A 24,099-nucleotide genomic window follows, 5' to 3' on the forward strand; every position below is an offset into this window, starting at 1 on the left:
CGTATGTTGCAAAACATACTTGGCTAATAAAGTTTTATTGTGATTGTGATAATAAAACACCTAAAATCATAAAAGGACTAGACAAGCTAGATGCAGGAAAAATGTTCCCAATGTTGGGGGAGTCCAGAACCAGGGGCCACAGTCTAAGAATAAAGGGGAGGCCATGTAGACCTTTTTACCCAGAGAGTTGTGAATATTTGGAATTCTCTGCCACAGAAGGCAGTGGAGGCCAATTCACTGGATTAATTTAAAAGAGGGTTAGATAGAGCTCTTGGGGCTAGTGGAATCAAGGAATATGGGGAGAAGGCAGGCAAAGGTTATTGATTGTAGATGATCAGTCATGATCACAAAGAATGGCGGTGCTGGCTCGAAGGGCCAGATGGCCGAGGCTCCTGCACCTATTTTCTATCTTTCTGTGTTGATTTTCAAATGGGACATTAATCAAAGTCCTCACCTTCACAGGAAGCAAAACAAAAAGCAAAACTTTGATATGCACTTCAATAGTAAGCCCATTGCCTCAAGTTATGCTTTCCATTTTACTTCATCCTCAAAACTAACTTCAACTGGCATGATCCGATTCAATAGCAAAGCAACATTGGAGCAAAGCAACATTCTTGCTCCAAATGTTCACAAAACACAAAGAACACAACTTTCCAGAATCCAGTAGAAGTTTTACAGTAGGACCATTTTCTCAACCAGAATTCAAAGCATAGTCCGAGCAAAACATGTAAAAGAAAAACAGAGTGGTATCCATCCGTGTGGTAGTGTGCCTCAGACGGTGCTTCTGCGTCACTGTGCAGTAATCCTATTACAGGATTTAAAAACAGAGTCTCCAGCACAAAAGCACAACTTGAAGGAGGTGTCTGAATGACATTTGAAGGGCTTCCCCTCAATGGCGTTACAGAATAACAGAATATTCAACATTAACTTTATTTGAAGAGCAAAGAACTTCAGAAACCAATCAATGCACCCAAAAACACAAAAAATCTTGTACTTATCTCTCCAGATATGGAACCATGCTGGCAAGGAACTGAATCTCACAAAGTAACAACTGTTTTTTCTAAAATAAAACACAAAGCGCTGCAGGACCCACAGAGTTGACGTTTCGGGTCAGGATCTTTCTTCAGACCTGATACCTCAGAACTTTCCTCAGTCCCAACCGGAAACGGTGTGTGTCCATTCCCACCCCAGATGCTGCCTGACCCACTGAGTTACTCCAGTACTTATTTTGCTCAGGATTCCAGCATCCGTTTTTCCAAAGTAGTTCATCAGCATGTGAAATTATTAATTCACTCAGGAAGTAACAATCCAGTACAATGTGTGTGATTTAATACAATAATTCAATTTCTAAAGACCAACACACAATACGCAGATGGTAAAGCCACTGCCTCCCAGCCCCAGAGAACCTGGTTTGATCTTGACCTCAGGTGCTGCCTGTGCAGAGTTTGTACTTTTTCCCTGTGACCGCATGGATTTCCTCTGGGTGCCTCAATTTCTTCCCAAAGACATATGGGTTTGTAGGTTAATTTGTTCCTAGTGTGTAGGGAGTAGATGAGAAAATGGGATGAAGGGTGAAGAGTGATCACTGGTCAGCATAGATTTATTGGGCTGAAGGGCCTGTCTCCATGTTGTATCTTTCAATCAAATCAATCAAAACAATTGCCAATAAGATCACAAGTAACTGCAGATGCTGGTTTATAAAATAATTGAAGTATGAAGAAGGGCATTGACCCAAAAAGTCACCCATTCATGTTCTCCAGAGATACTGCCTGACTCGCTGAGTTTCTCCTGCATTTAACACGATTGTAAAGTTTGCACACATGATCGGCACCTATAGTCTTTCAGTAGACTGGATAACACACAACAAAAAACTTTTCAGTTTACCTTGGTGCATGAAACTAAACACCGTGTCGGTTTTTGCCAGTGCGGCTCCTTACTCTGGCTACTGCAAATGATTGTATTTGTGTCCTTTCGGGTAGGAACCCTTCTTCAGTTGTTTTATAAACCAGTGTCTGCAGTTGCTTGTATTCTTATTGGCAGTTATTTTGATTGAATTGATCGAAAGATATAGCAGTCCTTTAGCATGAAGAAAGGTCCCAGCCCGACACGTCACATTTTGAGTATCTGCAGTTCCTTCTAGTCAAGTCAAGTCAAGTCAAATTTATTTGTCACATACACATACACGATGTGCAGTGAAATGAAAGTGGCAATGCCTGCGGGTTGTGCACAAAAAGAATTACAGTTACAGCATATAAATAAAGTTAATAAGTTACTATTAGTGTCGACAAAAATTTAGTCTCTGGGGTTATAAAAGTTGACAGTCCTGATGGCCTGTGGGAAGAAGCTCCGTCTCATCCTCTCCGTTTTCACAGCGTGACAGCGGAGGCGTTTGCCTGATCGTAGCATCTGGAACAGTCCGTTATGTTTGAATGTGTGTAATATCATCTGATCTGGTTGGACAACGTGTGAAATAAAACTTTTCGCTGTACCTCGCTACACGGGGCAATAATAAACCCGAACCACCACTGAGGCTCCTCACCGACCCCCCCCCCCCCCCCCCGCGCCGGGGCAGCAGCACCTTGTGCGCCACCAAACGTAGACAGGTTTAGCAAGTTGACAACTTACCCCAGGTTCATTGCCCGCCGCTGGCCGGAGCCACTATGAGAGCAGGGGGAGAGCTGAGCCGCGATGAGAACACGGGGTTCTCGGGGCTCAGGCCGCGGGGAGAGAGGAGAGTAATGGGGGAGAGTGGCTCTTCACCACTACCCGCCGCTGGGAGAGTACGAGGGGGAGCTGGGCTCAGGCCGTGGGGAGAGTACAGGGGGGTGGGGGAACTGGGCTGGGGGGGGGGGGGGGAACTGGGCTGGGGGGGGGGGGAACTGGGCTGGGGGGGTGGGCTGGGGGGGGGGGAACTGGGCTGGGGGGGGGGAGTTGGGCTCAGGCCGTGGGGAGAGTACAGGGGGGTGGGGGAACTGGGCTGGGGGGGGGGGGGGGGGGGAACTGGGCTGGGGGGGGGGGTTGGGCTCAGGTCGTGGGGAGAGTACGGGGGGGGGGGGGGAAGAGTACGGGGGGGGGGGAAAGAGTACGGGGGGGGGGGAAGAGTACGGGGGGGGGGAAAGAGTACGGGGGTGGGGACGTTGGGCTCAAGCGTTGGGGAGCTTAGGGGGGGGGGAGAGTACGGGGGGGGGGAGATTACGGGGGGGGGGAGAGTACGGGGGGGGGAAGTACGGGGGTGGGACGTTGGGCTCAGGCGGTGGGGAGCTTATGTGGGGGGAGAGTATGGGGGTTGGGAGTGTACGGGGGGGGTGGGAGTGTACGGGGGGGGAGTGTACGGGGGGGGTGGGAGTGTACGGGGGGGGAGTGTACGGGGGGGGGGGAGTGTACAGGGGGGGGGCTCAGGCGGTGCGGTGGGGACGAGGGAGATTTGGGCTGAGGCGGGGCAGCCCGAGCGGCCCACTCACTACTACTACCCGCCGCTGGGTGAGTACGAGGGGGGTTGGGCTCGGCTCCGGCCCTCAACCCCCGGCGCTGTGAGGGAGTACTGGGGGTGGGGGGGGGGGAGCGGGTCTCCACTACAAGCCGCTGCTCTAAGTACTGTCTGGGGCGAGCACACGGCGGTGCGGGGAGAGGACAGTACGCGGGCCCGGGCCTCCACCCGCCGCACCGTCACAAACCGCGTCCCCGTTGCCGGCCGCCTAACAAGCCCGTCTCCCATTGGTCCGCGCGGCGCCCGCCAACCCGCAGCACGCTTACTGCGGCGTCCCGGCCCGGGGCGTCGCCATGGAGACAGGGGGAGAGACATAGTTACTGGAGAGAGAGAAGGGGGGAGGGAGAGAGAGAGAGAGAGAGAGAGAGAGAGAGAGAGTGTGAGAGAGAGAGAGTGTGGGAGAGAGAGTGTGGGAGAGAGTGTGGGAGAGAGTGTGAGAGAGAGAGAGAGTGTGGGAGAGAGAGTGTGGGAGAGAGTGTGAGAGAGAGAGAGAGTGTGGGAGAGAGAGTGTGGGAGAGAGTGTGAGAGAGAGAGAGTGTGGGGGAGAGAGAGAGAGAGAGAGAGAGAGAGAGAGTGTGAGAGAGAGAGAGAGTGTTAGAGAGAAAGAGAGAGTGTTAGAGAGAGTGTGTGAGTGTGAGAGAGAGAGAGAGAGAGAGAGAGAGAGAGAGAGAGAGAGAGAGAGAGAGAGAGAGAGAGAGAGAGAGAGAGAGAGAGAGAGAGAGAGAGAGAGAGAGTGTGAGAGAGAGTGTGGGAGAGAGAGTGTGGGAGAGAGTGTGAGAGAGAGAGAGAGTGTGGGAGAGAGAGAGTGTGGGAGAGAGAGTGTGGGAGAGAGTGTGAGAGAGAGAGAGTGTGGGAGAGAGAGAGAGAGAGAGAGAGAGAGAGAGAGAGAGAGTGTGAGAGAGAGAGAGTGTGGGAGAGAGAGTGTGGGAGAGAGAGTGTGGGAGAGAGAGTGTGGGAGAGAGTGTGGGAGAGAGTGTGGGAGAGAGTGTGAGAGAGAGTGTGGGAGAGAGTGTGAGAGAGAGAGTGTGGGAGAGAGAGTGTGGGAGAGAGAGTGTGGGAGAGAGAGTGTGGGAGAGAGTGTGAGAGAGAGAGAGTGTGGGAGAGAGAGTGTGGGAGAGAGAGTGTGGGAGAGAGTGTGGGAGAGAGTGTGGGAGAGAGAGAGAGAGAGAGTCAAGTTTATTTGTATAGCACATTTAAAAACAACCCACGTTGACCAAAGTGCTGTACATCTGATTAGGTACTAAGGAAAAAAATGAAACATACAGTAGCACACAAACATAACAGCACAGAGAGAGAGAGAGAGAGAGTCACCGTGGAGACAGGGTGGGAGGGGGGAGAGTGAGAGTCACTGTGGAGTCAGGAGGAGAGAGAGAGAGAGTCACTGTGGAGACGGAGAGAGAGAGTCACTGTGGAGACGGGGAGAGGGAGAGAGAGTCACTGTGGAGACACAAAATAGAGGCAGTCGCATGGAGACAGAAAAGAGAGATGGTTGCTATGGAGACACAGAGAGAGAAGGAAAAGTTGTCCGGGCCAATGAGACTGAACCAAATTTGGGCAAGCCGGGAAGCCTATGTAAGTTGCAGAGAAAGATGGAGACTGAGGTAATGTCTGTGATAATGTGTTGACCAATGTTGGCCAAACAGAATATAGAGCAGTACTGGTGGTTTGTTGGTGCTCCATCTTTGGGTAACTGTGGAGCCGTCTCTGCCTCCTTGAGGCATGGTGGAGTTTCCAATCCAAGACACTTGGTGTTTGTGATGACTTTGCTCCAAAATCTCCCGCTCATTCATCAAACCATTTTAACTTTAAGAAAATATGAAAGGTCAGCAATTAACAAAATACAATACAATACAATACAATATATCTTTATTGTCATTGTACCCAGGGGTACAACGAGATTGGGAATGCGCCTCCCATACGATGCACTAATTTAGGTAATTTAGACAGCAGCAACCCAACGAAACGAACAGTTGTAACAGTTTTGGACAGGGTAAAGTGCAAGTTGATCTATGCGTTGTGGCCATCCGGCTCAGCAGGACCGGTTCATAGCAGCTATGGCCCTGGGGATGAAGCTGTTCCTGAGTCTGGAGGTGCGGGCATAGAAGGCCTTGTATCGTCTGCCCGATGGAAGGAGTTCGAACAGACTGTTGCAGGGGTGTGAAGAGTCTTTGTGGATGCTGGTGGCTTTTCTGAGGCATCGTGTGTTGTAGATGCCCTCCAAGTCTGGTAGCTGTGTTCCGATGGCCCTCTGAGCTCTATGGACTACCCGCTGTAGAGCTTTCCTTTCTGCCTCCGTGCAGCTGAGGTACCACACAGGGATTCCATGCGTTAGGATGCTCTCTATGGTGCAGCGGTAGAAGGTCTTCAGCAGCTGTTGGGGTAGACCAGACTTTTTCAGTGTTCTTAAGTAGAACAGTCTTTGTTGTGCCTTCTTGACCATATAGAGTGATTAGTATTATAGCATAGAGTCATACAGCACGAAACAGGCCCATCTGCCCAGCTCACCCATGCTGACCAAGATGCTCTAATCCCATCTACATTTGGCCTATATCCCTCTAAACCTCCCCTACCCACGTACCTGTTCAAATGTCCAAACAATGGATCAATTGCTTAAAGGGTTACATTTTAAAATAAAAATCTTCATTTGAAATGCCACCATTTAATGTGCATTTCATACTTGTATACATCATGTGTAAGAAAATAACTGCAGATGCTGGTACAAATCAAAGGTATTTATTTCACAAAATGCTGGAGTAACTCAGCAGGTCAGGTGGCATCTCAGGAGAGAAGGAATGGGTGACGTTTCGGGTCGAGACCCTTCTTCAGACTATACATCATGTTCTCTTTCCCATTAAGTGAGATAGAACTCAAAAGCACCACCACCTCTTTGCCTCTATTTGGTTTGTGGCAATGAACAAAGTGCCTTCAAGCCCTTTAGACAGATGTATGGTAAACTTAATATGCTTTTGATAAATCCCAAGCAATGATTTAACCTGTTATTACATAGACTCACAGGAAGAACTGATCACATAATATTCAGTTACAAGGCCAATAGTAGATTAACCTCCAAACACTATTATATTACAACTCTGCTCAATTCTCAGTGATGGTCAGCTTGTTGGGTTTAGCATTCCATGCATAATGGACTGGGAAATAACCATCGGCAGCAGTACATGGAATTGACAGTATAGACAATAGGTGCAGGAGTAGGCCATTCAGCCCTTCGAGCCAGCACCACCATTCAATGTGATCATGGCTGATCATTCTCAATCAGTACCCCGTTCCTGCCTTCTCCCCATGCCCACTGACTCCGCTATCCTTAAGAGCTCTATTTAGCTCTCTCTTGAAAGCATTCAGAGAACTGGCCCCCACTGTCTTCTGAGGCAGAGAATTCCACAGATTTATAACTCTCTGACTGAAAAAGTTTTTCCTCATCTCTGTTCTAAATGGCCTACCCCTCATTCTTAAACTGTGGCCCCTGGTTCTGGACTCCCCCAACATTGGGAACATGTTTCCTGCCTCTAACGTGTCCAACCCCTTAATAATCATATGTTTCAATAAGATCCCCTCTCATCCTTCTAAATTCCAGTGTATACAAGCCTAGTCGCTCCAGTCTTTCAACATACGAGAGTCCCGCCATTCCGGGAATGAACCTAGTAAACCTACGCTGCACGCCCTCAATAGCAAGAATATCCTTCCTCAAATTTGGAGACCAAAACTGCACACAGTACTCCATGTGCAGTCCCACTCGGGCCCTGTACAACTGCAGAAGGACCTCTTTGCTCCTATACTCAACTCCTCTTGTTACGAAGGCCAACATTCCATTGGCTTTCTTCACTGCCTGCTGTACCTGCATGCTTCCTTTCAGTGACTGAGGCACTAGGACACCCAGATCTCGTTGTACGTCCCCTTTTCCTAACTTGACACCATTCAGATAATAATCTGCCTTCCTATTCTTACCACCAAAGTGGATAACCTCACACTTATCCACATTAAACTGCATCTTCCATGCATCCGCCCACTTACACAGCATGTCCAAGTCACCCTGCAACCTCATAGCATCTTCTTCACAGTTCACACTGCCCCCCAATTTTGTGTCATCTGCAAATTTGCTAATGTTATTTTTAATCCCTTCATCTAAGTCATTAATGTATATTGTAAACAGCTGCGGTCCCAGCACCGAGCCTTGCGGTACCCCAGTAATCACTGCCTACCAATCTGAAAGGGACCCATTTATCCCCACTATTTGCTTTCTATCTGCCAACCAATTTTCTATACATGTCAGTACCCTACCCCCAATACCATGTGCTCTAATATTGCCCACTTATCTCCTATGTGGGACCTTGTCGAAGGCTTTCTGAAAGTCAAGGTACACTACATCCCCAGGCTCTCCCCTGTCCATTTTCCTAGTTACATCCTCAAAAAATTCCAGAAGATTAGTCAAGCATGATTTCACCTTCGTAAATGCATGCTGACTCGGAACGATCCTGTTACTGCTATCCAAATGCTCCGCAATTTCGTCTTTTATAATTGACTCCAGCATCTTCCCCACCACTGATGTCAGACTAACTTGTCTATAATTTCCTGTTTTCTCTCTCCCTCCTTTCTTAAAAAGTGGGATAACATTAGCTACCATCCAATCCACAGGAACTGATCCTGAATCAAAAGATCATTGGAAATTGATCACCAATGCGTCCATGATTTCTCGAACCACCTCTTTAAGTACCCTGGGATGCAGACCATCAGGCCCTGGGGATTCATCAGCCTTCAGTCCCATGAGTCTACCCAACACCATTTCCTGCCTAATGTGAATTTCCTTCAGTTCCTCCATCACCCTAGGATCTCTGGCCACTAGAACATCTGGGAGATTGTTTGTATCTTCCTTAGTGAAGACAGATCGAAAGTATCGGTTCAACTCATCTGCCATTTCCTTGTTCCCCGTAATAAATTCCCCAGCTTCTGTCTTCAAGGGACCCACATTTGCCTTAACTATTTTTTTCCTCTTCACATACCTAAAGAAGCTTTTACTATGCTCCTTTATATTGTTGGCCAGCTTATCTTCGTACCTCATCTTTTCTCCCCGTATTGCCTTTTTAGTTATCTTTAGTATAGACAACAGAATAGATTCTAAGAAGGGACTGTAGATGCTGGTTTAAACCAAAGATAGACACAAAAAGCTGGAGTAACTCAGTGGGACAGGCAGTATCTCTGGAGAGAAGGAATGGTTGACGTTTCGGGTCGAGACCCTTCTTCAGACCCGAACTATCGCCCATTCCTTCTCTCCAGAGATGCTGCCTGTCCCACTGAGTTACTCCAGCTTTTTGTGTCTATCTACAGAATAGATTCTATCTGATGTTAATTTTTACATTCTTGTTCACCAAGATGACTGATGTCAACACTTGTTCAAAAAAAAAGTGTTCCACCTAATTTGTTTTTGTATTATTGGTGCGTTGGTGATCTATGTTTAAAAATAAAACATGCATTCTGAAGCGAATTCTTTTTGTATTTTCATGGATTTATGCACTTTTTAGCTCATTTGCTTCAAGATTCAAGCTTCAGGTGCTTGACAATGCAGTTCTTCAGCTGCATATGTAATTGGTAACCTGCCCTGGCTGTTTGATCTCATGAAGAAAAATTGACAGTAAGTGGATTTCCTGACATAAATTATAGGGTAGTGCAATGTATGGAGACCGCCAACTATGATAGAAAACGGAGATAGACCCAAAATGCTGGAGTAACCCAGCGGGACAGGCAGCATCTCTGGAGAGAAGGAATGGGTGATGTTTCTGGTCAAGACCCTTTTTCAGACTTATGTCAGGGGAGTGGACGGGACAGAGATAAAATGTAGTCAGAGACAGTAAGGCTGGTGGGAGAACTGGGGCTGAATGGGAGGGACAGAGAGAGAGGGAAAGCATGGGCTACTTGAAGTTAGAGAAGTCAATGTTCATACCGCTGGGGTGTAAGCTATCCAAGTGAAATATGAGGTGCTGTTCCTCCAATTTGTGCTGGGCCTCATTCTGACAATGGAGGAGGCCCAGGTCAGAAAGGTCAGTGTGGGAATGGGAAGGGGAGTTAAAGTGTTGAGCAACCAGGAGATCATGTAGATTTAGGTGGACTGAGCAACGGTGTTCAGCGAAACGATTGCCGAGCTGCGCTTGGTCTCACCAATATACTTCTATTTTTAATTTAAACCAGCATCTGCAGTTCTTTCCGACACATGATAGAAAAGGGATTGAAAATAGTAACTGAGGAAAAGCTGCAGGTTGAAAAAAATAAATGGGAAAGAGAAAGAAATACAAATCAGTGAATTGCAAATGTTAGAATCACTCACTGAGACAAATGGTTAATTATCAGCTGCAACGATCTGTAGCATTGCCTGTTCGGCATAACAATGAGAACAAAATGGGGTATTTGTTCACTCTTCTCCAAGGATCGCCACCTTACTGTGGTGGAGAAGCCTGTGTTGCCTGGAGATGCTGAGAGCTAAACTGTGTGGAGTCGTGCCTCTGGCAGGGTCACCTCGGTGGGCTGGTCAAGGGGAAGGTCCCTGACAAAGCACGCCCAAGGAGAAGATCTCAATGTGTAGGAAGGAACTGCAGATGCAGGTTTAAACCGACGATACACACAAAAAGCTGGAATAACTCAGCGGGTCAGACAACATCTCTGGAGAAAAGGAATAGGTGACGTTTCGGGTCGAGACCCTTCTTCAGACTGAGAGTCGGGAAAGGGAAACAAGAGATATGTATGGTGATATAAAGAGATATAGAACAAATAGACAATAGGTGCAGGAGGAGGCCATTCGGCCCTTCGAGCCAGCACCACCATTCAATGTGATCATGGCTGATCATTCTCAATCAGTAACACGTTCCTGCCTTCTCCCCATACCCCCTGACTCCGCTATCCTTAAGAGCTCTATCCAGCTCTCTCTTGAATGCATTCAGAGAATTGGCCTCCACTGCCTTCTGAGGCAGAGAATTCCACAGATTCACAACTCTCTGACTGAAAAAGTTTTTCCTCATCTCAGTTCTAAATGGCCTACCCCTTATTCTTAAACTGTGGTTTAATGAATGAAAGATATGCAAAAAAGTAACGATGATAAGGGAGACGGGCCGTTGTTAGCTGTGGATCAGGCGGAGGATGGTGTCTGGCCGGCCACAACAGCTGAGGTGAAGACTGCGGCAGGGAGGCACTCCCACCCGTGGTGGAGTCCATGCCGTTGGACCTGGGTCTGTCTCTGTCAAGGACCGTGCGGTGGCTGTCCGTGCACCAGTCTCCCCACGGGAAAAGATGTCACGCACAGGGGTCCAGCTGGAAGGACAGAGAGTCAGTGGTTCCAGGATCAGCCTTTTCACCTGTCTCAAGACACACAGAAAGAAGCCTCCAGGAAGACAATTATACTTGACTCTAAGTAATCACCGATGATGATTTATTCACTAGACTAATTTCAAATGATTAAGCATGATAAAATCTGGTGTTCAGAATTCAGATGTTGGAAAGGAACAGCAGAAACCAGCATTGTGTGACATTATGCACTCAGTCTACACTGATTGCTGTAGGAAGGAACTGCAGATGCTGGTTTAAGCCGAAGATAGACACAAAAAGCTGGAGTAACTCAGGCATCTTCAGAGATGCTGCCTGTCCCGCTGAGTTACTCCAGCTTTTTGTGTCTATCTACACTGACTGCTGCTGCAAACCATGTAAATGAGACCACCCGAAAGTCATACAGTTTACTTTGCATTCTAGGCACTCACTACTCTACCCTCTCATCTATTGTACTATCAATGGTAAACCTGCCTTGCCTTCTGCTCATTCCTTCGTCATTAATATTGATAGTAAATAATTGGGGAACAAGAACTGATCAAGGGATCATTCATTTACCGTGAAAAGACCCAAACATTGCCACTCAAAACACTAAGTGCTGAAACGATCTTAGCGGGCCAAGCAGCCTCTGGGGAGGGATTGGACAGGCGACGTTTCTTTAGAAAAGTCCTGACCCGAAACATCACCTGTCCATTCACTCCAAAAAAGCATGTGATTTGCTTATGCTTCCAGCACCTGCAGTTTCTTGTGTCTCCATACGTCCTGACTCTTTGTGAAATAACTAGTCTTCAATCTGTGTTGTTAACACACTTCCCGAATAATGTGGGGTCTTGTGTGGGAGGGAGATTCAGCTATCTAAACTGGTCGTGATAACCTACTTTCGGAGACAAAATTAAAATTAATCTTTTGATGGCCTACATAATATGTACCTCTCCAAAGGCAGACATATGAAAGCTCATCATACCGTTGCCTAACTCAATGAGGTGCAGGAAATGTACATTAAACTGATAGCTTGATAGTTAAACTTTCAAATGTTGATTAGCTCTGGTTTTTAATGTTGCAGTGTGCACAAAATGTCAAGTATAAATCAGATCTTTGTCAATTTTAATGTTATGTGAATGCAGAGAAACAACAACTCCCATTCACGTAATGTCTCTTATACTGCAAAACAACCTGAGGCACAATAAGAAGCATTATCCAACAAGCCACGTAAGGAGACATCAGTGAAGATCACGAAAAGCTTGGTCAAAAATGTTTTTAAGAGCATCAGTTTCAGTTTAGTTTATTGTCTCTTGTGTACCGAGAGGTACAGTGAAAAGCTTTTGTTGCGTGCTATTCAGTCAGCAGAAAGACTATACTTGATATCAAATAAAAGGTAGAGAAGCAAAGATATAGGAGGAAATGCCAAAGCATAAGTATGAGTTCAAGGGTCAAGAAAGTCAAGAGGGTTTAATTATCATATGTACCAACAATGGAACAATGAAATTCTTCCTTCCGATAAGTAAGAATTATATTAATTAGCACAGATGCTGCCTGACCCCCTGAGTTACTCCAGCACTCCGTGTCTTTTTTTTTGTAAACCAGCATCTGCAGTCCCTCGTTTCCCTTTTTTTTTTGTGGTTATTTATATATTTGTGATTTTTGTGTTTGCAGGCCTGTAAAAACGTAATACATACGGTAAATGTAGAAATAAACAAACAAAAATCAATAAATTATCAATCACAGTTGTTGCCATTGGCAGAGTTGTTACATTTGGAGATGTTCTAGAGGCCAGAATCAAAGAAGTGTTGAGATCTGGGGGGCTTTATAGATCTTCAAGAGAATACTGAAAGAGACCTAAGTGTTATAGAGAGGATTGTACTGATATATCTAGGTATGATAATATAAGAAAATAACTGCAGATGCTGGTACAAATCGAAGGTATTTATTCACAAAATGCTGGAGTAACTCATCAGGTCAGGCAGCATCTCAGGAGAGAAGGAATGGGCGATGTTTCGGGTCGAGTCCCTTCAGACTGATGTCAGGGGGGCGGGACAAAGGAAGGATATAGGTGGAGACAGGAAGATAGAGGGAGATCTGGGAAGGGGGAGGGGAAGAGAGGGACAGAAGAACTATCTAAAGTTGGAGAAGTCAATGTTCATACCGCTGGGCTGCAAGCTGCCCAGGCGAAATATGAGGTGCTAAGTATCTAGGTATGATTGTGCTTGTAGTTACAATAATTTAAGACAAGGGCTGAGTTTGTTTGTTTGGACATTATTTCTGGCAGATGGCTAAATTATAGGATCATAGAGAGATATAGCACTGAAACTGTTGGGTTGCAAATTACCCAAGCAGAAACAGGTTTTTGTAAACCAGCATTTGCAGTCCCTTGTGTCTACAGGATCAACGCTTTGCATTTGCTACTGCGCTACTTCAAGCACAATTCTTGAATCACATAGTTAAAATACATGAAGAAATATTGACTCTATGTGTGCTCATTGACAGCTCTGATAGCTTTGTGATTTGTTAAACACAAAGTGCTGGAGTAACTCAGTGAGTCAGGCAGCATCCCTGGAGGACATGGATAGGCCATGGTTTGTCCTTTCCCTCCACAGATGCTGCCTGAGCCACCAAAGTTTCTCCAGCACTCTTTGTTTTGCTCAAGATTCCAGCATCTGCACTTCCTTGTTTTTCCATTTGACTTTTTTGTTTGCCACTTTACATTAAGAAAATCATCTCAGTGACATCAAAACTATGCTCCACTGAAGTTGTTGAAAGGGTTGTTTTCATGTTAGAATCCTTACAGGACGTATTGTCCTGTAAGGATTCTAACATGAAAACAACCCTTTCAACAACTTCAGTGGAGCATAGCCTTACCATCTCTTGTGTGTCAAATGAGTTACCTATTACATTTCTTTCATTGTAATAAACCTGTCGAAAACCTTAATATGAAACAATAATTTGTGATTGTTTTGCTGAGTCATCTGCCCCATCACTCCAACAGTTCACTCTGATCGTTCATTGTTAGTTATTTTTGCAAAGACATTACATAGTAATTTCGGTTCAAAAATAGTGGATGCATGGATCCACTTTAATTTAAGCAATCAAATTGTAAATAAGTAAATCTTAACACTTGTTTAATTTCATCAACATTGAAATACTGTTAGAATGTTATCTACATTAGCAAAGCAATAATTTATTGCCCACCCTAAATTGTCCCCTGAACTGGCTTGGCTATTTCAGAGGGCAATTAAGAATCAACCATATAAGTGTGGCTAGAGTCATGTGTCAGTCATACCAGACAAAAAAGGCAGTTTGCTTTCCTGAAAGTCCCACCACACTCAGGGACAGCTTATTTCCCTCTACTATCAGAGTTCTCAATGGACCTTCTGTAATCTAGAGTGTTGTCTGATTCATCTCTACCCCATTCATTGTGGACTTTGGACTTTGCCTCTGGAACTGTTGTGCTACAATGCTCAGAACTATACACCGAACAGCCAAAACATTATGACCACTGACAGGTGACACTGACAGGTGAAGTGAAGAACATTGATTATCTTGTTACAATGGCACCTGTCAAGGGGTGTGATATATTAGGCAGCAAGTGAACAGTCAGTTCGTGAAGTTGATGTGTTGGATGCAGGAGAAATGGGCAGGAGTAAAGACCTGGGTGACTTTGACAAGGGCCAAATTGTTATGGCCAGACGACTGGGTCTCTCAAACGGCAAGGCTTGTGGGGTGCTCCCGGTCAGCAGTGGTGAGTACCTACCGACAGTGGTCCGAGGAGGGACAAACCACAAACCGGCGACAGGGTGTTGGGCGCCCAAGGCTCATCGATGCGCGAGGGCAACGAAGGCTATCCCGTCTGGTCCGAACCGACAGAAGGTCTACTGTGGCACAAGTCCCAGAATATTTTAATGGTGGTCACAGGAGCAATGTGTCACAATACACAGTGCATCGCACCCTGCTGCGTGTGGGGCTGTACATAGAGGAACAACAGCATATTAGGCAGGTGGTCATAATGTTTTGGCTCATCAGGTCATAATATTTTGGCTGATCGGTGGTGGTCATAATGTTTTGGCTCATCAGGTCATAATGTTTTGGCTGATCGGTGTATACTACACTCTATCTTTTCCCTTGCTCTACCTATTGATGGATTTGGCTTGATTGTATCTATTTATAATATTATCTGATTTGATTGAATAGCATGCAAAACAAAGCTGTTCACTGTACATCAGTACACGTGACAACCTGAACCTCAAGAAAGACATCTGAAAATGTAGAAAATGTAGAAAATAAAATAAAATATTATGAATCCAAATTATACGCTATTCTTAAATCTTATGTTTCTTGAATGGGTCGATTGGGCTTAAAATTCACTGGAATTTAGAAGGATGAGAGGGGATCGTATAGAGACACATAAAATTCTTAAGGGATTGAATAGGCTAGATGCAGGAAAAATGTTCCCGATGTCAGGGGAGTCCAGAACCAGGGGTCACAGTTTAAGTATAAGGAGTAGGCCATTTAGGACTGAGATGAGGAAGAACCTTTTCACCCAGAGAATTGTGAATCTGTGGAATTATCTGCCACAGGAGGCAGTGGAGGCCAATTCACTGGATGTATTCAAGAGAGATTTAGATATAGCTCTTAGGGCTAATGGAATCAAGGGATATAGGGAAAGAACAGGGTACTGATTCTGAAATGATCAGCCATGATCTTATTGAATGGCGGTGCTGGCTCAAAAGGCCAAATGGCCTACTCCTGCACCTACATGTTTCTATGTTCATGGTTTTCAGATAACGAACATTCCAGCATTTTCTGTTTCAAAATACAGAGTGTATTTTAATTTTTAATTCCAGTGTATGATTCTGAGAATTGATTCAAGACAAACTACCAAACAACTGTTGATACTTTCCAGTTTTTACTATTTTCATTTCATATTTACAAATTCAGCTCGGATTTTGGTTTTGTCTCATTGAAACATAGAGTCATATAGCACTGACCCAGGACCTTTTGCCAACTCATTCAACCCAACTCACAAGCGGGGCTTAACATCGCCCGGTGCAGCTCGGCTGCGGGGCTTAACATCGCCCGGTGCAACTCGGCTGCGGGACTTAACATCGCCCGGTGCGGCTCGGCTGCGGGACTTTTCACCGCTGGTGCGGCTCGGCTGCGGGACTTGACATCGCCCGGTGCGGCTCGACCACGGGACTTAGCTGCGCAAGGCTTGGTCGCGGGCCTTTCATCGCCCGGTTCGGCCGCGAGACGTTTCAGCGCCCGGTGCGGGGACTGTGCGGGTCGGTCGGGGACGAACTGTCTGTCCGTTGGCGTGGGGAAGAGAGTGGAAGTTTTGTTGCCTCCATCACAGTGAGGGGGTGTTTGGAGTCACTGTGATGGACGTTTGTGTTGGGGTTATGTGTCTTGTGTTCTTTTTTTTTCTATGACTGCTATGTAGTTTCGTTCGGTACGTCGGTACCGAACGACAAATAAAGCTCTGTTATACCTGTTATACCTGTTATCCATGCCGTCCAAGATGTCCTCTGTACATCTGACAATAACAAACCTAAACCAGAAACTCCATCTAAGTTCATCCCATTTTCCCACATTTAACCCCTATTCCTCCAAACCTTTCTTAACCGTGTAACTGTCCAAATGTATTTTAAATGTTGTTATTGTACCTGCTCAATTACCTTCACTGGCAGCTCGTTCCACATACCTATCACCTCTGTAAAAGTTGCTCCTTAGAGTTCTATTAAATCTTTTCACTGGCTATACGTCTTTTACATAGTTCTGCAAACTTTTCTTTCGTATTTCTCGAATGATTTGCTACATTTTCCTTCTGTGTTGCTGACATCATCTAATTCTTACTCAACCAGCATCTGCAGTTATTTCCTTACACTACTCAACCAGAGTTCAATATAAAGTAATTATCTTTGCTAATGTTTTTCTTCCCTTTTGTCAATGCAATTGATTGGAGCCTGCACTGCAGAGGTGGCAACTTGTGCCTTCTTGCATTGGCAATTGGGAGCCAAATTTGATTGTTTCATAAGGAATCTTGTTTTTAATACAATATTTCTTGAGTGAACTATATTGTCCAATAGTACTGCTGTGGTATTCAAAAATACTTGTTACTGTTCAATAAGAAGCTATGTAGTACTGAAGAAAATCATTTGAATAACAACCGCATAGATTAATCCATTAAATTTGCGACATTTCCAATATGCATGTACAAGCTCTTGCCTGTTTCTTTAAAAGCCATCAGTTTATGTATGCATTTTGCAGTTGAATACAATTGTGTACAATTGAAATTTTGTAGATCTACATTGAAAATGTAATTAATTTATTTTTACAATACTTTATTGAAAGCAAAAGTGAAACAGTGCAATTTTCCTTGTTTGTGACCCTCCCCTTCCATAATAAGGAATGTTACTTTGGAAGGAAAAGCCTTTGTAGCAAATTGCTTCCTTAGTTCGAGATATAAAATATTGCCTTTCTTTAACTAACTTGAAAAGCCTTAGAGCTAACAAGATGTGAGACATTTCTGAGTACTGTACCTTAAGGTGAGTGTGTTTACATAATTCTGCAAATTGGAACCTTTCTTTCAGATATGTTCAATTCATGTTAACTGATTTGAAAATATAAGATTATTGGGTGTCCTCTAAATAACCTTTCCTCATTATTGTGTGAAGTGAATATCCTGGGACTTTTGCAAATTAACGCTTTTCTTAATCACCAGTGTCGTGCACTTTCTACTGGTTCATAATTACAGTGTAGTCTGACATAGAGAAGCCCTTAATTATATATATATAGAAACATAGGAAATAGATGCAGGAGGAGGCCATTTGGCCCTTCGAGCCAGCACTGCCATTAATTGTGATCATGGCTGATCATCCACAATCCGTAACCTGTGCCTGCCTTCTCCCCATATCCCCTGGTTCCGCTAGCCCCTAGAGCTCTATCTAACTCTCTTTTAAATTCATCCAGTGAATCGGCCTCTCCTGACTTCTATGGCAGAGAATTCCACAAATTCACAAATGAATTTTGTGAAAATGGGTGAAAATGTTTTTTCTCATCTCAGTTTTAAATGGCCTCCCTTTTATTCTTAGACTGTGGTTCTGGACTCCCCCAACATTGGGAACATTTTTCCTGCATCTAGCTTGTCCAGTCCTTTTATAATTTTACTGGACCAAGTGGACCCGTTGGGCCCAAGCCTCTCCTGCATTGGTGCAGCACCCCCTCCTCCCCCCCCCTCCTCCCCCCCCCCCTCCTCCCCCCCTCCTCCTCCCCCCCTCCTCCTCCCCCTCCTCCCCCCCTCCTCTCCCCCCCTTCTCTCCCCCCCTCCTCTCTCCCCCCTCCTCTCCCCCCCCTCCTCTCCCCCCCCTCCTCTCCCCCCCCTCCTCTCCCCCCTCCTCTCCCCCCCCTCCCTCCTCCCCCTCCTCCTCCCCCCCCTCCTCCCCCCCCTCCTCCCCCCCTCCTCCCCCCCTCCTCCCCCCCTCCTCTCCCCCCTCCCCTTCCCCTCCCCTTCCCCTCCCCCTCCCCCATCCCCTCCCCCTCCCCCATCCCCTCCCCTTCCCCTCCCCCTCCCCATCCCCTTCCCCTTCCCCTCCCCTCCCATCCCCTTCCCCTCCCCTCCCCTTCCCCTCCCCTCCTCCCCTCCTCCCCCTGTTGTGCTGCTGCAAGTAAGAGTGTTATTGTTCCATTTTGAGGCGTGTGAGAATAAAATACTCTTGGCCTCAACTACGTCCTCTGCAGCTCGTTCCATATACCCATCACCCTCTGGGTAAAAAAGTTGCCCCTCAGGTTCCTATTAAATCTTTACCCTCTTGATTCTTAATCCCCCAATTCTGGGTAAAAGACTCTGTGCATTCACCCTATCTATTCCCCTCATGATTTTATACACCCATAGCATTTTAACAACTAAATTGGGCAAGGCAGAGTTTTATTTTTAAATCACTATCTTCCCAATCTTGCAGCCTTCTTATGTTGACGTTTTCACACAATTAGAGGGTGTGGGCTGGTGCTGGTTCAGTTCATATTAAGATTTGAGGACATTTCCGTTGCTTTACAACATCCACTGGGAAATATCATCGATGTTAAACAGCTTTTAACACCTTACAATTTTTAGCATTTACCAGTTCCCACTCTTTCCTGCACTCCGCCCTAATGTATTTTAATTGGATTTGTTAAAAATAAATTTACCCACAGTAGAGAGAACAGGTGTGTAACCATAGTATTCAGAGGACGTAGATTTAAGGTAAGGGGGGACTCAACCTGAGGGACAAAATTTTCACACAGAGAGTGTTGAGTATATGGAACGAGCTGCCAGAGGAGGTAAGTGAGGCAGGTACTATAACAACATTTCAAGACATTTGGACAGGTACATGGCAAGGGAAGGTTTACAGGGATATGGGCCAAACGCAGGCAGGTGGGACGAGCATAGATGGGGCATCATGGCCGGTATGGGCAAGTTGGGACCGAGGACCTGGTTCTGTGCAGTCTGACTCTATAACTCTAAATGACACTCTGTTCAATTAAATAGCAGAATGCTGCCTGGATTAGAGAGTATTCACTGCAAGGGGAAATTGGACAAACTTGGATTGTTTTATCTGGATTGCTGGAGGTTAAGGGGAAACCTGTTAGAAGTATATCAAGTTATGAGAGGCATGGAAAGGGTGGAGAATCAGAATCTTTTTCCCAGATGGAAATGTCAAAGACGAGAGGGCACAGCTATAAGGTAAGCGGGGAAAGGTTTAAAAGAAATGTGCAGGGCAGGTTTTTGACACAGGTGATGGAATGCGCTGCTGGAGGTGGTCTTGGTGGCAGGCTTAACAGTGGCATTTAAGAGACTTTTGGATAGGCACATGGATATGTGGGGAACGAAGGATATGGATTATGTGCAGGCAGATAAGAGATGGTCTTGGTATCATGTTTTGCACTGACATTGTGGGCCTCAGGGCCTATTCCTGTGCTGTACTGTTTTATGTTCTAAGTCCTTGGCTTCTTGTGCACTGCAAGTATTTTGCACAGAAGGTGGTGGTTGCCGAGAACATGTAAGTGATTATTAATCCATGCCTCTATGTTGATAGTTTGGTACCAACCACTGTGCCACTTCGTGTGGTGAATGAATAAAGATCGTGACATGATAGATTGAAAAATGTTCAAATAATTTTAATATACGATTTTTCCAGGGAAAAAAATCTTTGATTAAAATAAAAGATTAATTGGTATATGGGAGACAAATTGGTATATGTTACATCGTATAATGGCATCAAATGGGCGGGATAAATTCAAGTTTCTGGACGTCAGGTTAAGTCTTTTTTCAGTAAGCTTTTCACTGTACACGTGACAATAATCTAAACTAAACTAAATTTGTAAATATAAGTTTCTATGTGATCTCCATAGAATTCAAGATTATTATCTCCCTGAATCAGAGTCCAAATTAAGTCCATGTTTAACTATTTTAAAGCTCAGCTGATATGAGAAAACACACACAGTGTACAGACACTTGAATCAGAAGGAAACATGATATATACTGTGTGCAGTTTTGGTCTCCTAATTTGAGGAAGGACATCCTTGCTATTGAGGCAGTGCAGCGTAGGTTCACGAGATTAATCCCTGGGATGGCAGGACTGTCTTATGAGGAAAGACTGGGCTTGGATTCACTGGAATTTAGGATGAGAGGGGATCTTATAGAAACGTATCTATATACTAAAACTCTCGTTTGTTTGTTTGTTCCTGAACTACAGCCAAAACGGTACATGATAGCATTGTACTCAATTTATACCATAATAAACTACAAAAAGAAGTTCAATAAATAAAAAAATATATCGTATAAAAACAAAGTGCAAAGCCCCAAGTGCAATCAAGGCAGTTTGGAATTTAGTTGGAGTTTGTTCTGTTCATTAGCCTGATGGTTGTTGGGAAGCAGCTGCTACTGACCCTGGACATTACAGTTTTCAGGCTCCTGTACCTTCTTCCTGATATGCAGGTGAATGAGAACGTGGCCTGGATGGTGTGGGTCCTAGATGATGCTGGCTGCCTTTTTTGAGGCAGTGCCTCCTGTAGATCCCTTTGATGGTGGGTAGGTCAGTGTCCAGGATACCACCGTTCACGACTGTACTGTGAGGCAGGTACTATGGCCTTTCCTCGCCTCCAGTTTATCTACCTCCCCACCCCAACTCTACTTTCAGTCTGAAGGAGGATTCCGACCCGAAACGTCACCTATTCTTTTTCTCCAGAGATGCTGCCTGACCCCGTGAGTTACTCCAGCATTTTGTGTCTATCTTATACAGGCACTCCAACAACATTCAGAAAACATCTGGACAGGTACACGGATAGGAAAGGTTCGGAGGGATATGGGCTAAATGCGCACAGGTGGGACCAGCTTAGAAAGGGCATTTATTGGTCGGCATGGACGAGTTGGGCCGAAGGGCCTGTTTTCGAGCTGAGTTGATTCTGTGAGTCAAATAAAGAGCCATGCAAAACCAATAAGCACTCAGCGAGGCAAGAAAGGCAATGATTGAGGTCAGAATGGATGCTTGGGAGTGAGGATGTCGCTTTAAATGCCCAGGCGAGATGATGCAGTCGCAGCCAATTGTAGGGAAGGTGTAGAATGCCGGGAATGCTGGGAATGTAAAGTCAAGTCAAGCCTGTCTGGGATAAGCTGAGTGGTGAAGAGACTGAGCTGCATTCCTGAGGTAAAACACTGCTCTGATTTTATTGCCTTTTATTCCCCCTCCCTCCCTCCCTTCCTCTCTCTCTCTCTCTCTGAGAAGGGGAGCAGTGCGGCTGGCTGGTGTAACAGAGGGGTGCACACACTGGCCATGTAGTGTGTGTGTGGGGACAGACAGGGAGGGAGAGACAGACACACACACACACACACACACAGATGTCAGCCTTGGAGCTGAGCGCCCGCTCGTCTTCAATTGTTGCAGCCGGCACGTAAATCATAGCGGCGACAACGGTGTATTTTGTATCAAAAATGCGTAATGTTCTTCAGCCCAAGGCCGCAAAATGTATTTTACCCTCGGACACACTGTCTGTGGATTGATTGGTAAACTCCATTCGTGCAGCAAACGCCCATTGACAGGATGAACGGGTTTGCAATGACAGTGCTGTATATAATGTATCCGTGGGGTCGATGTTGCCGTTTTATTCTGTTACAACATCATCTCGCTATTTCTTTGATGTGCCTTTTGGTTTGATCGTGGGCATTGATTGTAAGGCGGTGCCCAGGGGCACAGCCCTTCCTTCCCATCTGCTGTGTGTGGTGCGTTGAAGCTGTTGCCTCCCTCCACCCCAACCTGCTGCTGGAGATGGAGGGACGGAGGGACGTCTCAATCAGAGCATCCAATCCAGCAAATTTGAAACATTTACCAATCTTCATTTTCGGTTTTTGGTTACCGAAGGTCTGGGTCGATCGATGTCAAGTGTGGCTGCAATTTCGGTTCTGGGGCGACAGCCCCACCCTCTCAACTCTTTTTATTTCAAATTTAAAATAAAAAAAATCAGCCGGGACCATATTGGCGTTAACCTATTCAAGGCTTTTTAGTAGCAATTACCCGACTGTCATTTAAATTTCGGTATATGTCTTTTTTTTTAAATGTGCCTTCAGGTTTATGAGATGGCACAGCAAAGATGTGGATTTTTCTTGTTACGAAACAGTCGCAGTTTGACATTTGGCTGTGAATAATTTCAATTCAGTAAATTCTATTCTTAGTTTTTAAGCATGTGAATATCTTGTGATGCCACAGGAGAGTGGCTGGCAGTCAACCCCCGAGTCATGGCACTGCATTATTCACGAGAATCACTGATAGTGGTCATATAGAAATAATTCTCATTTTTAATTAACGCACTGACAGGTTTCTCCTGTAAGATGTAATACATTGTTGATTTGAGGGGTCCCTAGCATCAACGTTAACCAAGCATTGAGAATTGTTAACCTTATAACCAAGCAATCAAATGCTGACCTAATGGCCAACCATCAAATGTTGACTGATACCAAAAAACATTGGTGGGTCTGTTACTTGTCTTGTGGGGCTATATAGATATTTATTCGGGTGCGAACCTATTGCAGACTAATGGGATAATAATCATTTATTCAATGACTCAAAAGATCCAAAACATGAGACTGAACAATTCCTTTGAAATTCATAACCTGAAAGCTATAACACGTTATTTTGGGTTAGTGACAATTACCAGGACAGGGGCAGCACAGTGGTGCAGCAGGCAGTGCTGCTGCCTCTCGGTGCCAGAGACCCAGCTTTGATCCTGATCTCGCGTGCTGTTTGTGTGAAGTTTGCACGTTCCCCCTGTCATCACGAGGGTTTCCTCCAGGTGCTCCGGTTTCCTCCCACATCCCAAAGATGTGCGAGTTTGTAGGTTAATCTTTCTCCGTAAATTGCCCCTAGCATGTAGCGAGTGGATGAGGAAGTGGGATAACACAGAACTAGTGTGAACAGGTGATCGCTGGTCAGTGGGCTGAAGGACCTGTTTTCAGGCTGTGCCATAGTCATAGAGTGATACAGCATGGAAACAGGCCCTTCAGCCCAACTTGCCCACACCAGCCAACATGTCCCAGCTACACTATCCCCACCTGCCCACGTTTGGTCCATATCCCTCCAAACCTGTCCTATCTATATACCCGTCTAACTGTTTCTTAAACATCTGGATAGTCCCAGCCTCAACAACCTCCTCTGGAAGCTTGTTCCATACCTCCACCACCATTTTGTGTGAAAAAGTTACCCCTTAGATTCCTATTAAATCATTTTCCCTTCACCTTAAGCCTATGCCTTCTTGTCCTCAATTCACCTACTCTGGGGAAAAGACTGTGCATCAACCCGATCTATTCCTCCCATGATTTTACACACCTCTGGAAGATCACCCTTCATCCTCCTGCGCTCCAAGGAATAGAGTCCCAGCCTACTCAACCTTTCCCTATAGCTCAGACCCTCTAGTCCTGGCAATATCCTCGTAAATCTTCTCTGTATCCTTTCCAACTTGACAACATCTTTCCTATAACACGGTGCCCAGAACTGAACGCAATACTCCAAATGTTGTCTCAACAACATCTTTTCCAACTGCAACATGACCTCCCAACTTCCATACTCAATACTCAGACAGATGAAGGCCAATGTGCCAAAAGCCTTTTTGACCACCTTATCTACCTGTGACTCAACCTTCAAGGAACCATGCACATGCACTCCTAGATCCCTCTGTTCTACAACACTTCCCAGAGTCCTACCATTTACTGGGTAGGTCCTGCCTATGTTAAACTTCCCAAAATGCAACCCCTCACATTTCTCTATATTAAA

General features: G+C 45.5%; 2 protein-coding genes across 17 annotated transcripts in view; one reads left to right on the forward strand and one right to left on the reverse strand.

The window, feature by feature from the left end:
• The window catches only part of ccdc66 (coiled-coil domain containing 66), a 44,889-nt gene extending 42,073 nt beyond the window's left edge, over positions 1-2,816 (reverse strand). For 4 of the 5 annotated variants that reach the window (XM_078414615.1, XM_078414616.1, XM_078414612.1 and 1 more), the window contains exon 1: positions 2,626-2,816. Coding sequence is in view for 3 of the 5 variants with exons in the window: in XM_078414616.1 (XP_078270742.1) it covers positions 2,626-2,636 (11 nt within the window). In the remaining 2 variants the exon portion in view is untranslated. Of the gene's footprint in view, positions 1-1,884; positions 1,946-2,625 lie in introns of those variants that run through there. The other variant, XM_078414614.1, reaches the window with a different exon arrangement.
• An 18,594-nt stretch (positions 2,817-21,410) lies between these two features.
• Positions 21,411-24,099, forward strand: part of LOC144601969 (ERC protein 2) — a 552,614-nt gene continuing 549,925 nt past the window's right edge. For all 12 annotated transcript variants that reach the window (XM_078414628.1, XM_078414617.1, XM_078414626.1 and 9 more), the window contains exon 1: positions 21,411-21,483. The gene's annotated coding sequence lies outside the window, so the exon portion shown is untranslated. The remainder of the gene's footprint in view (positions 21,484-24,099) is intronic.

The sequence above is a fragment of the Rhinoraja longicauda genome, chromosome 17, assembly GCF_053455715.1.
Source record: "Rhinoraja longicauda isolate Sanriku21f chromosome 17, sRhiLon1.1, whole genome shotgun sequence".
Lineage (NCBI taxonomy): Eukaryota > Metazoa > Chordata > Chondrichthyes > Rajiformes > Arhynchobatidae > Rhinoraja > Rhinoraja longicauda.